Consider the following 12,886-nt stretch of genomic DNA (forward strand, 5'->3'; position numbering starts at 1 on the left):
AAAGGGTGGATGTGTGTTCTGTGTGCATATAATCAGGATGTTTATAAGGTGTGTGCCTAGAGGTGGTGTTCAATTAGTGTCACATATGTAGTGACAGGCCACCAGATTCAAAAAATATAAAGATGTAGCAGTATAACTTGATTCAGATGGATTTGGCTCTGCTCTAGTCTAAGAGTGCAAATGTCTCCCTCTAGTGTTTTTAAGTGGGAATTCACAACTTTGAGTCCACCATGAGTTATCATGAGTAACAACCAAGCAACGTTTACAAGAAACTTTATTTGATGAGTCAAACTGGACATTTAGTCAAGTCATCATTTCAAGCTACGAGACTTGTTTATGACCTCTGACATGGCTCTAAAGGCAGAATGTAAATGATAACATCTGACTTGAAACTGACAATCTGATCTAATAAAAATTTGTATTAGTTTATTTTATTAGATTAACCAATAGCTAATTTGAACAAAAGCAGAGGCATTTCTCCATTTGAGCAGAATATTAATGGGTCACTGAGGTTACACTACAGCTTCCTCTTCTCAAGCATTTTTTTAACCACACAGACCAACCTCACCACGATGACGACGTACAGCTTCAGATTTCTCTACTTTCATCAGTAATTTTATAGTGAGTTTTTAGCTTATTGTTTTAAGTTACATAAGCTTTAATGCCACTTGAATGTTTTGGATAACGCTCACCATTCTTCAAGTTCTACAAACCCACTGTGCACGATGTGATCAGCACCAAACAGACAGACACAGTTAGTGTTAGACTGTAGCTGGTCAGCTAAAAAGCCAGATCTTCCCCTCGGGAGTTCGTAGACACCAAAAAATAAAGAATTAACAATGTGCTTCAACATTGTTGAGAATACAGAATAAAGCCGTTTGAAATTTGCAGCCTTGATATTTAGGAGTTAAGATGTCATTTCAATGTAGGCACACATGGGGTCACTATTCTGTCTGGTAAAACCAAGACAAGATAACCTGTCTATGTCTTAATGTCTCAATGTCTAGTATGACAACTACACAAAACAACATAACCTTGCCATAGCAGCTTATTTATCAAACATCAAGCAGCAATTTTCAAAAGTACCTGGTGGGGACAGATTCTCCTTTTCACAGATCACAAGCCTCTGGTGCCATTGATAAACAGTATAATGATTTGGATGTGGTACAGTTGAGATTCTGCTGCTAAACCTGCAACATCTGTGAAACTAAACCGCTAACTGTACTATTCTGTTATCATCTGAAAAAAAATAAAACAAAAATATTATGGATTTTCACAAACATGCACACAGGCAGAATACCAGTATCATATTAGTTAAATAAATTAAAAAAAAGTCTACATTTTGGGCAGTAATTTAAATAAAAATAAAAAAGTCAGAAATAAAACTTAGATGTGACAGACTTTGTAATCTTACATATAAATAAAATTCCAGTTATAACTGTTGTGACAGGTTGAAAATATCTGAATGAATCTTTATTATAGATAGACTTTTTTTTTTATTAGTAATTAACTTAAGAGACTTAAAATAATAATCAACTTCAATCAAAAATAGCTTAAATGATAGTGATGAATCTTGAAATTTACATTTATGGATGTAAAATTGCCCTAATAAAATATAAAAGTTGACAATAATACATAGTTTCTTTTCTTTGCATTCAAAATAAGTAGGTAAATAAGTAATATAATAAGTTTATGTTTTGTTATACACAATATAAAGTTCTCAAGCTCTTTCCAAAACGTGCTACTAAAATTAGCGATCACAGAATAAACGTCACAAAACGTGTGACGTAACCACGCCTTAGTGGTCGCGTGATTTTCGTCGTGTCCGGTCGAGGCCGAGTCGACCCGTTGGTTCCGCCGCGCAGTGAGAGCGATACTCGGCTTCAAGGCGTAGCTAACAGCCGCTGGAGCTATCGCAGCTTGTTTCGTCTGGGTATTGTTTGAAGGAGCAGCGCACTAAAATATACAATGGACAGCAGAGGCTACGGTTCTGGTAAATATAACACTGGGTTTTAAGCATCGCTCTGACTTTATATATATCTTTACGTGTGGTGCAGATACGTAGCTATCACCATGGCAATCGTTATTAATTAGGCTCCCGGTTAGCCACATGCTTTGTTACTTTGTCAGATGTTTAGCAACAGCAATCAACCCATAGCCGACTGTAGCTTCAAACAAAGAAGTGTTAGCCAACTGCCAAGCGATATTATCCTCTAGTTATCATAAATTAATGTCAGGGCAAGTGTAAAAATGCTTTAGCTGCATGCAAGGCCCGTTAGCCAATATAACGAAATATAGCTAGATTAGCCTCTTTATTTGCTAATGCGCTAACATAGCCTGTGGCGAGGCCCATTGTTACAGCTATTGTTGAAGGCTGAGCTAAAGTCGGCCGGTCAATTCCGATAAAATGGAGTCAGCGTGGCAATAACACGACTTTAAAAAGCGTAGTTAATAAAATGGCCGCCTCGACTGAAATGCTTCTTTTAAACTTTTTAAAGTTTGTTTACTGACATTGGCGCCACAAACAGACTTGTGAGTTTCCCATGAGAAGCCAGTAAAACAGAAAGCTCATTTTCCTGATAAACTCCAACAAAAAGCAACTCCTCCCTACACTGCAAGTCAAGTCCAGTAGCTTTTGAACTGGCTTGTGCGATACATAAGTGAAATCTTCCTCACATGCATACTGCACTTTAAACAATCAGTGTATTCTCAGTACAGTCTCACAAAGACTTTACATATTGCATAGTTCACTGTTTTTTATTTTACTGTCACCGCTTTTATTTAACTGTTATTTATACATGTGTATATAGTGTTAAAATAGGATATTGTATAGGTGTATAGTGTTAAAGTTTTGTTTTCTTGCTATCACTTACTATCTCACTTACTGTTTGGGAGCTGCTGTAACAAAAACAATTTCCCTGCAAGGATTAATAAAATGATTCTAATAGATAGATAGATAGATAGATATACTTTATTTATCCCAAGCTGGGAAATTACAGTGCAGCAGCAGCATTACACACAGTGACAATAGACAACATAAGAATAAAAATATAAAGAACAAACTATACATAATATAATAGTAAATTAAATATATTGTACACGAGTATATACAGCAAATTGGCCGTGTTGATTTGGTGCAAAGTAAGACAGTGACTGTAGATTATGACCTGAGTTTTTAGCTGTTATCATACAATGTGATGGCATGTGGCAGGAAAGATTTCCTGTATCTGTCCCTTCGACAGCGGAGCTGTAGCAGCCTGTGGGAGAAGCTGCTCCGCTGTCTGTCCACTGTGTGGTGGAGAGGATGCTGCTCATTGTCCATGATGGATAACAGTTTATTTCAGCGTCCTCCTCTCCACCACAGTCGCAAAAGTATAACATTAAAGAAAAGCAGGCTTTGCCAGTGTGTTTTGCTTAATATAGTAATGTGTTGGCTGTTTTGAATAATTTGAATATCAGCCCTCTTATCTTTTCAGTCTGCCTGTATTAATGCACTCTCTGTTTCTGTAGGTTACTCCAGTTGGGGAGGTGGAGGGTCAGGCAGCAGAGGTGAGGAAATGAGTTAACATTATATAGATAACTACATCATATTCACTGTTGCAAGTATTTAATTAAACTGGGGATGGTGATATTGACTAATATTAATGGACTTTTGATATTGTATGTGTAATCTAAGATGGGATGGATGAAACCTTCTTAGGCCACATTCAGACAGGATGTGGCGCTGCAGCGAAAAAACGTTTTTTCCATTTATTTGACTGGGGGTCGTCCATCCGGGCTGAGGCGGTGTGGGTCGCAAGGGCATCCACCAAGAAAATGCAGCTTACTCTGGCAGAGAAGTTGAGCCTGATTCGATTTTTGGAAAAACACAGCCACTCATGCTCAGATCAGTCACTTCCTCCAGAGACCGCCTGAAAGTTGAGGCTATCCAGGTGGATTCATGGACTGAACTCTAATACTCTACCGGCTTTTATTTGTTAGTCTGTGTCTGGCTTGCAAGTCACGCTGCAAAATAGTGATACAAAAAGGTTTAATTTGTTTTGTTCCCCGTGGTTTGAGAGAGAGAAAGCAAGCTTTGGTTTGGCGAGACAGTCGGTGAGAGTGAGCAAGTAAACCAATCTTGATAAAGCAGGTCAATGAGCAAAATAAAAAGTTATTTCCTGATCGTTTCACAGTGGTTACGTTAATTACGTAGACACACCACCAGCAGCCACCCCTGACCTCCCACACTTCTGCACAACCCTGCAGCATTGCGTTGCAGCACCTAATCCTGTCTGAATGCAGCTTTACTCTGAAGCAGGATGATCTTCAGTAGAGTTGCACGATAACCACGACCCACGCTACCCTGCGGTGCCAACTACACAGCTGCTGAATGATTGGCTGTTTGCCTGTTACTGGTGACATCCGGGGATATGATAGGCTGTTTCCGCACCCTGGGTCCGCCCATCTGTTAGCTGATTGGCTGCCGCGTCGTCATCAGTGGCACCACTAATTTTGCTCAAAAAACCAAACTCGTTGTTTCTTACTTCACCAGTATTATGTTTATCATGCACCAAATAACATTCTAAGAAATTAATAGGTATTTATAATCTGTTCAAATGCATTGCAGTTCATAAAAATAATAATAATATTTAAAAAAGGCCGCAGTATCGCGATAATACGGAACCGTGATAGTATCGTGGTTACTCATTTTGGTATCGCAACAACTCTAATTTTCATGCACTGTTCAGTTGAGTTACTCACATGGCCAATCGTCCAGATAATATTTCTGTAATGTTTCACATTACAGCATTAATGTGTAGATAAACATTTCATTAACTTAACTAGTGGAAATCAATTCTACATCAGCCAGATTTTGAATAAATGAGAAGTGGTTTCACCGTTGATATATTTGTATAGTAAGGGTGGTGATGGTGATCATAACATGTTTTAATTCCTCACTGTATTAGGTTCTGGTGGCTTTGACCTGTATGGGGGAGGTTATAAGGACTCAATGTCTGGGCTCGGGGGCTATGGAGGAGGCGGAGGAGGCGGAGGAGGAGGAGGAGGAGGAGGCCACCACATGAAGAGAGGTCTCTCGGGAGCATCCCTTCTCTCATCCACAGGCACACATGCGGATGCAGTGATTGCCAAGATTAACCAACGCCTGGACATGCTCACTCAGTTGGAGGGGGGTTTGAAAGGGTCTCGGGGTGACAGGTAATAACTTTTCCTCCCCTTTTTTTCTGTTGCATACTGTCTTCATCACTCAGATGTCTCTACCACACATCCATGCCAGTGCGAGGATTACATGTGCCATGTTTAAAACTAGGGATGCACCGAATATTCGGCAACCGAAAGTATTCGGCCGAATATTGCAAAAATGATACATTCGGCTTTCGGTGAAGTGGCCGAATAGTAAGGCCAAATAGTGGCGTGACGCAATTGATGCAATGAAACAACGTGTGTGGTGATCTGGCCAGGGTTGCTGATTCTTTTCTCATTCACACACAATAAACCCACGATGCAGGATATAGGAAAAACACAGGCAAGAAATACATCATACACTGCTCTTTAGCGAAGCTATGTACTCTCTACATTACGGCGTCCCACACATGAGGTGCGTTCAATGACCGTCGGAATGACTATGATGCAGTCATGAACGTGGGAAAAATGGAAATTCACCGGAAATATAATAAAACTAAATAGCATTTCTTTCAAGAACAAATTAACAGTCATTAAAACAACATGGGCTTTCTAACAATATAAATGAAATAATAATTATACTAACTGGAAATTCGAAGGATATTAAATAAACATTTACTTTCTTTGAAAAGTCATGCCTACAAATTTATTCTAGGTTATTTATGCAAAAGTAAAAAAATTGTGAAAAATTTAACAACTGCATTTCATATTCGGTTTCGGTGTTGGGCCAACCATTTAATTTTTATTCGGTTTAGGCTGAAAATTTTCGATTCGGTGCATCCCTATTTAAAACATGTAAATAACATTTCATTGTGGCATGCGTTTGGTTGAGAACATTGTCTCCGAATGTTGCGTCATGCCTGGACAATATCCAACCAGTTAAATGTTTTTTAGATGAATCTGAAAGAGTATCTCAGTAAATGTATTGATTCACATTTTGCTGTGATATGAAAAGATGCTTAGGCTTTCTAATGCGATTGGTAATTTAAAAGTCAAACAGGTCTTTACCTAGTTTGGGCCCAGGAGTAGAGTAGTAAAACATATGCAAACGTTTAAAAAACAAAGACCATGCCAATGTGGTTGGAAACTTAGTTGTTTGTTCTAGACTGGTCAGGTTGTTAGAGTAAATTTGGCTGTCTTAGCCTGGTGTGTCATTTACTTACACCTAACACTCAGCCTTGGTGAAAATGTGTATGCCTCAAGCCCTGTTTGGGATGAAAAGGGAGTGAGTCGCTCACAGGCTGCATTTGAATGCCTCAGCATCTGAGGAAGCTTTGATTGCTCCCCATTTGCTATGCTGTGGTTTGTCTGATTTGCTGGGAACAAAATTGTTGTTGTGATTCTTCAAAACCTACGATGTCATGAAAATGCATGGCCACTCATTGGAGGTGCAACTATACACCAACTTTTCCATTTGTAACAGATTGACATCCTTGCACATCCAGTCCATCTTTACCCAGCACCCCTCGAACATTGCCTTTGTCTTTACTTTGTTTTTATTTGTTCACACACACGTTTCTCTCATCCTCCATGTGACCTAACCCTGTGTTCTGGCTTTAGGTTACGCAAGAGAGATGAGTTTACAGGTGTTAGCTTGATATTACTTTTCAAGCCGAACTGTTAATTGATGGCTGCCTGCAAAATCTTCAAAAGAAACGCTCACTAAAAAAGGCCCAATTAATGTTTCACCCTCCCCCCCATAATCCAGTCACTTCCCAGGATGTTTCACTTCTTGCACCTGTCTCAAGACATCACTGGTTCTGATGGACCATGCTTATGTCTGTTCAAGGTTTCACAGCCTAAGGAACTGCATTTCCCCTAATCTGCAGGATTAGAGAATGTGGCTGGATGAGATTCTGTAAACTTAGTAAGAGAAAAATCATTACTGTATTATAAAAGACCACAAGCGGAGTGTTAACTTGTTTTTGGATCATCACTTTCTGATCTAATGTGGTTTCTGAAATAAAGCTGGGAGTGACAAGAAAACAAATGGAGAAAGCGAGACCGTGGAGGAGAAGGAAAAAACAGGTGGAGAAATCCAAACCTGACTGCCCTCCCTGCCTCCCCTGCTCTCTGCTCTTCTCTATCAACCCTCTCCTCCCTCCCGCAGGTATGACCAGTACGAGTCATTCGACTCGCGCACCTCCGGTCTCACCTCCTCCCGAGATCTCTACAGATCTGGCGGCAGTAGCTATGGTTATGGCGATGGCCGTGGGGACAACATGCTGTTGGGTCAGCGAGGAGGCTCGGGCTTCGGAGGGGGAATTGGGCTAGGGGGAGGAGGAGGCTTTGACAGCCCCTCCTCTTCCTATGGAGTCGCTAAAATGCGACAGAATATGAGGGAGTCCTTCAGCAGTGGCCAGGGAGGAGGTTCTGGAGGTGGAGGATGGGCTGGAGCAGGCCGACGTTCCCCCAGAAGGGGTGGAAGTGCCGGGGGTCGAGGAGCTGGAGGAGGGTTTGGAAGCCGCAGGTCCGACCCCACTCCATTAGGCGGAGGTGGGCAAGGAAGTGGCAGTGGTGGCCAGTCCCACCGTGGCCACTCTCCAGGAGGTGGTAGAGGCAAGCTCCCATCACTCCTGTCCAACCGCATGTACCCTGAGAGTGGGGGCTTCCATCAGGGTTCCATTCAAGGGCCTCACGACTTTCCTGGGAGGCATTTTGGAGGGGGCCCACGGGCTGGCCGCCAGCGAGGCCGCAAGAGACCCCTCAACAAAGTAAGTACCTCCAGCCAAATAAGACCTCCTCAGACACTGGGCAAAAGTTAAGCCCTTTCTGATTCCCTCCTTTTTGTATTCTCAACCAACTGGCAAGTCAGCCTAAAGTGGTAGTGCCTGCTATGAGCCATGTTAAGCATTTCGTCACAAATCATCCCTGACACATTTGGCACATCACTTGCCCCTCTAACTCCGCCCAGCCCTTATTTAATGTGGTCAGAAATGCCTCACGGAACTTCCCTTTTTTATAGTAAAGGCAAGTGACAAATCTCCCTGCCCAGTTCTTTGTCTTGTTTACCTGTCGGGGTGTTGAATGGTTTCACTTTTTGGATTTTATTTTGATTTTTTAAATTTTCTTTTTTTGTCTTTTGCCCCAGTACCGGGTAGTCTTAACGATATGGCTAACAGTATTGATGCCCAGAAAAAGAAGACATAAAATCTAAAGGTTAATTGGCTTTAACACGCATTAAGTCATTGGTTATAGAGTTCATAGAGTTCACTGGTGTCTTGATAATAAGTTCTGGTTGCATTGTCCATGTGTTTTTGTCAGACAAAATATTTGTGAGTGCAAATTGATTTTGTTGATTGTAGCAGGTGAAACCACAGCGAGATGTCCAGAAGAAGAGAAAGCAAACACTCACTGCAGCCGATGAGCCAGAGTCAAAGATGAACAAGACAGAGGGTGCAGGGTCAGAAGCTACCCAAGGTACTTCAAACGGGTTCTTGATATACTCAAAATGAAAAACAAATCATTACTTAGCAGACCACATTTCTGTGTCAGTCTTGGCCTGACGTTGATGTTCTTTGTTTCCATAGAGCAAGCAGAGAAAAACGGTGACGACAGCGAATCAAAGACTGCAGCTGATGTGAGTAGATTGAGCTTGTTTCTTTTTTGACCTGTAAATAGTCGCCTATAAAGTTTTAAATGTGCATTATAGTGCTATATCAAGGCTTCTTTGATGAATAAACCACTTGAATTGATTGAACATTACATCTTCAAATGTAATTAATCACTTATTTAAACAGGAATGCAAATGAAGGGATTATGTTTGTTGCTGCAACAGGTTTGTTGCGTAAAAGACTCACTGGCTCATGCGGAGACAAATAAAGCTCGAATAAACACACTGTTCATCTTATTTGGTGTAGAGGTGCTAACAATTTTATATCTGTATGGAAAAAATAAATAACCTGTGCAGTACTTTTTTCTGAATAAAGTAAGTAATGGGATACTTACTTTTCTTCACAGGAGACAAAACCTGCTGCAGATGGGGATAAAGGTGAGCTCACCTACAGTTTCTCTTTAGATTTCTTTACTCCCTACTTTTTACTCCTTTCATGTTTTGCTGGTCTACATCAGCTACTTGTCAAGAACTATTACCCCTACCATGGAAATGTTGCCATATCTAACACCCGCTCATGTGATTTTTAGCTTCACCCAAACAGGAGGAGAAGAAAAGTCCACAGGGCAAACAGACCCCATCCCAAGGTCAGGACAAGCACCCAAAAATGAGGAAGAGGAGGGGTTTCCTGGAAAGGTGAGAGGACATAACATATATCCTAGATATTCAACTTCACCTTCATTTGTCCCTCTTCTTTGCTTTCTTTCTCATTGTTTCTGATATTAGTTTGTCTTTGTTTTCACTGTACATCACTACATCCGTTTTGTTGCAATCACTGAGCTCTGAGCTCACAGGGCTCTGCATGATACGTGATTTAGATCATTTCTATTCAGACTGTCGATCACCCTGTGCCTTTTTTTGATGAACCTTTTTTTTTTCTACCCAGGGTGATGTTTGCATGCTCTGTGTGTAAGTTCCGTTCGTTCTACAAGGAGGAAATGGAAACTCATCTTGAGAGTCGCTTTCACAAAGACCACTTCAAGTTCCTTTCCGGCCAACTGTCCAAACCCACGACAGACTTCCTACAGGTGACTGAAGTTTGTCAAACATCACACTTAGACACTCTAACATGCAGTAGATGTATGAAGGGATTCGTGTCATCCCAAATCGCACATTCGCACTAATTGTCAGTCATTTGCTTTTGGACACACAAATAAGTATTTGTATTTCCATGACAAATCTGATAAACTAGTTTAGGGTCATTTGGTTTTCTGTTTTTTTTTTTTTTTTTTTAACAATATTGTCCAGTCTTAACAGAAATATTTTCACAAAGAGAGTTTTCATTACAAGATAGCATGAAACAATAGCGCTCATCAGGCTCACTGATGAAAAATCTCTTGCATGAAATATAAACTAATAAAAACTTTGTTTTTGTTTTTGTAGGAGTATTTGCAGAACAAGTTCAAGAAGACAGAGCAGAGGGTTGACCAGTTGGAAAACCACAGTGCTACCATCTGCCAGGTGTACAAAGAGCAGGACCTCACCAGGGGTAAGCAGCAGTTTACAGTTGTCTAAGATTTAGGAAAAAAAATATTGAAGTTCACTCATTGCAATTATTACTCACGTCTGTATAGATCTCGGTATGGAGCACTTCATGAGGAAGGTGGAAGCTGCCCATTGTGCAGCATGTGACCTTTTCATTCCCATGCAGCCCCACCTGATACAGAAACACATCAAGTCTCCTGACCATAACTACAACCGGAAGGTATGGCACATTACCCCAAAATCATCTGGGGAAAAAAAAAAAAGCTTTTTTTTCATGTAAATATTTTATTATGTTTGGTACAAGCTAATGTTGTTTTTAATTCTGATAAAGCGGGCGTAAACAAACGCAATGGGTCATTATTGACTCACATTTATAATTTCATGCTGTTGCCAGAAGAAACTGAACTTGTGTTTCACAACATTACTTGAACATTAATTAACAGTTTTTCTTCAATCCACTGCTCACTACTCTGTGTAGTGGTGTTCGAATGAACTCTGTTGCACTCTGTCCTATGCATAACATGGGGCTGTACTCTATCTCTCTTTCTCTCTCAAGGGTATGATGGAGCAATCCAAGAGGGCTAGCCTGTCAGTTGCTCGTAGCATCCTTAACCACAAACTCATTGGCAAGAAGCTGGAGAGCTACCTCAAGGTATGAACAGTGTCATGTATCTGTGCATGGGCTGGAAAAAAGAATGCATGGTATTAAAAATATAAAACAATTGTGCTTAATTTACTAGTGCTATCTGCTTTGTAAATAGAAATGAAGACATGGGTTTAGGGTCACAGTGTAATTGCACATTTTTAACCACAGTGCAAGTGAAACTAGTATACACCGCTCACTAGTTTTATGACTTTCACAAGTTTGACTTCTGTGCTCTTAACCACTTAAGTTGTACTCATGAAAATATTCTTTTGTCGTCAGGGTGAAAACCCGTTCTCTGGTAACCAAGACGACCAGGATCCAGAGGACTCCATGGTGATGGACGTGTCTGAGCTAGAGATGACCAGTGAGACAGCAGACGGCCAGACAGACACGACAACAGTCAAGGACGAGGCGGCGGCTGAAGGAGAGCCTGGCCAAGAGGCGGTTGAGGGTGATGTGGTAGCGGCAACAGAAGCTGCAGCAGCAGATGAAGCAGCAGCAGCAGCAGCGGAGGAGGAGGAAAAGATGGAGGAGGAGCTAGGAATGGAGGGAGAGGAAGCTCGGAGGAACCTGGAGGAGGAAGAGGAGGAGGGTTTTGAAGTTGGAGAGGAGGAGGAGGAGGAGGGATATGTGGTCCGCGATGAGATCAGTGAAGAGGGATTACAGGGTGAGCTGGAAGAGGAGGAGGAGGAAGGAGTAGAGGCAGCAGAGGTCGAGGAGGAGGAGGATAAAAATGATGAATGACTTTTGCACCCTGTGCGTGACTTCTCATCCTTAACATCTGTCCGGACCAGTCATTGACCCCACACAGTCCAATTAAACAAATTTCATTGTCAGGCGTAAGAAATATATAAACCTGCTCCCACCATCCACCATTTTTATTGTTTATATAATTTAATTTTTAAAATTTTTGTTTAAGGAAAGGTTTACATTCTTTAAGATACTCTTTTTCGCTATCTTGCCGAGAATTAAATGAGGAAATTATGAAAAGATAGTCTGTCTTAACTGAACCTCTTATGTTTGTCTACAAACTGTCTTTGGAGGTGATGATGGAGAGAGCCAGACCAGTGTTCTCCCCGTTTGTAGTCTTAATGCCAAGTGAATCACTTCCCTGCTCCAGCTCCATTCTTAACATAGACCTGAGTGGTATCAATCTTCTCATTTGAAAGTCTGCAAAATGGCAAATAAGTATATTATTTAAAAATGTCAAACTATTCCTCTTGATACTTTTTCTTGTGCCTTTTGTTCAAATTTTTTTGTTGTTGTTGTTTTGGTTTAGATTAATTTGTTCAGAATCCTTTAAGAAATGTTGAGTATTGTAAAGTGGAGAGATTTTGACATTGTGTACTTTATTCCTCATCGGTTACCTAATGCCATAGCATTCTGTCTATTGCCAGTGTTGATGGTAAATGGATGATTTTCCAACCTTTTGGTAACATCTAGAACCGAGTGTGCGTTTTTTTTTTTTATTCTACAGCTGGGATGACTGAGATAATGTCTACTGTCTGTTGAATAAGTATGGATATTCAGAATTCATCAGTCATTTAACAAACAATCTTGTTTCACTGAAATAAGAAATAAATTTGTTGAGTAAATCATTGTTTCACTGTTTTTGTATTGAAAATTTTAACTTATTAACAAGTTAATGTAAGAAGAGTTCAAACTGTAAGCTTGACTGACCATCATCGGCATCCAAAATAAATGTTCAGAGCTCAGCTGAATGAAAAATGTAGGCACTACCTCAATATTCAACAAGAAATTCTGTATTGTCGAAAGAGATAAACTTTCAGCTCACAGTTGGTGCTGATGGCATGTATTTACATCAAAGGTGAAGGAGCTTGAGGAGTTGCAACACATACTGATGTAGCTGTTAAATATCTATTCATGACAGCTTTCTTGGATTTAACACAAACGGTGACCACAAGGCGGCGTACCAACTCCATAGACACCCCAAACAC

At 40.6% G+C, this 12,886-nt stretch overlaps 1 protein-coding gene across 1 annotated transcript; it reads left to right on the forward strand.

The window, feature by feature from the left end:
- Positions 1-1,781: 1,781 nt before the first annotated feature.
- Positions 1,782-12,523, forward strand: akap8l (A kinase (PRKA) anchor protein 8-like). Its single transcript, XM_019276400.2, has 13 exons — positions 1,782-1,993; positions 3,511-3,549; positions 4,950-5,199; positions 7,295-7,898; positions 8,490-8,604; positions 8,715-8,764; positions 9,145-9,175; positions 9,328-9,433; positions 9,684-9,825; positions 10,181-10,286; positions 10,372-10,502; positions 10,839-10,934; positions 11,208-12,523. The coding sequence occupies exons 1-13, from the start codon at positions 1,969-1,971 to the stop codon at positions 11,670-11,672; spliced, it is 2,160 nt and encodes a 719-aa protein (XP_019131945.2). The 5' UTR covers positions 1,782-1,968; the 3' UTR covers positions 11,673-12,523.
- Positions 12,524-12,886: the final 363 nt, after the last annotated feature.

The sequence above is a fragment of the Larimichthys crocea genome, chromosome X (assembly GCF_000972845.2).
Source record: "Larimichthys crocea isolate SSNF chromosome X, L_crocea_2.0, whole genome shotgun sequence".
In the NCBI taxonomy this organism is placed as follows: Eukaryota; Metazoa; Chordata; class Actinopteri; family Sciaenidae; genus Larimichthys; species Larimichthys crocea.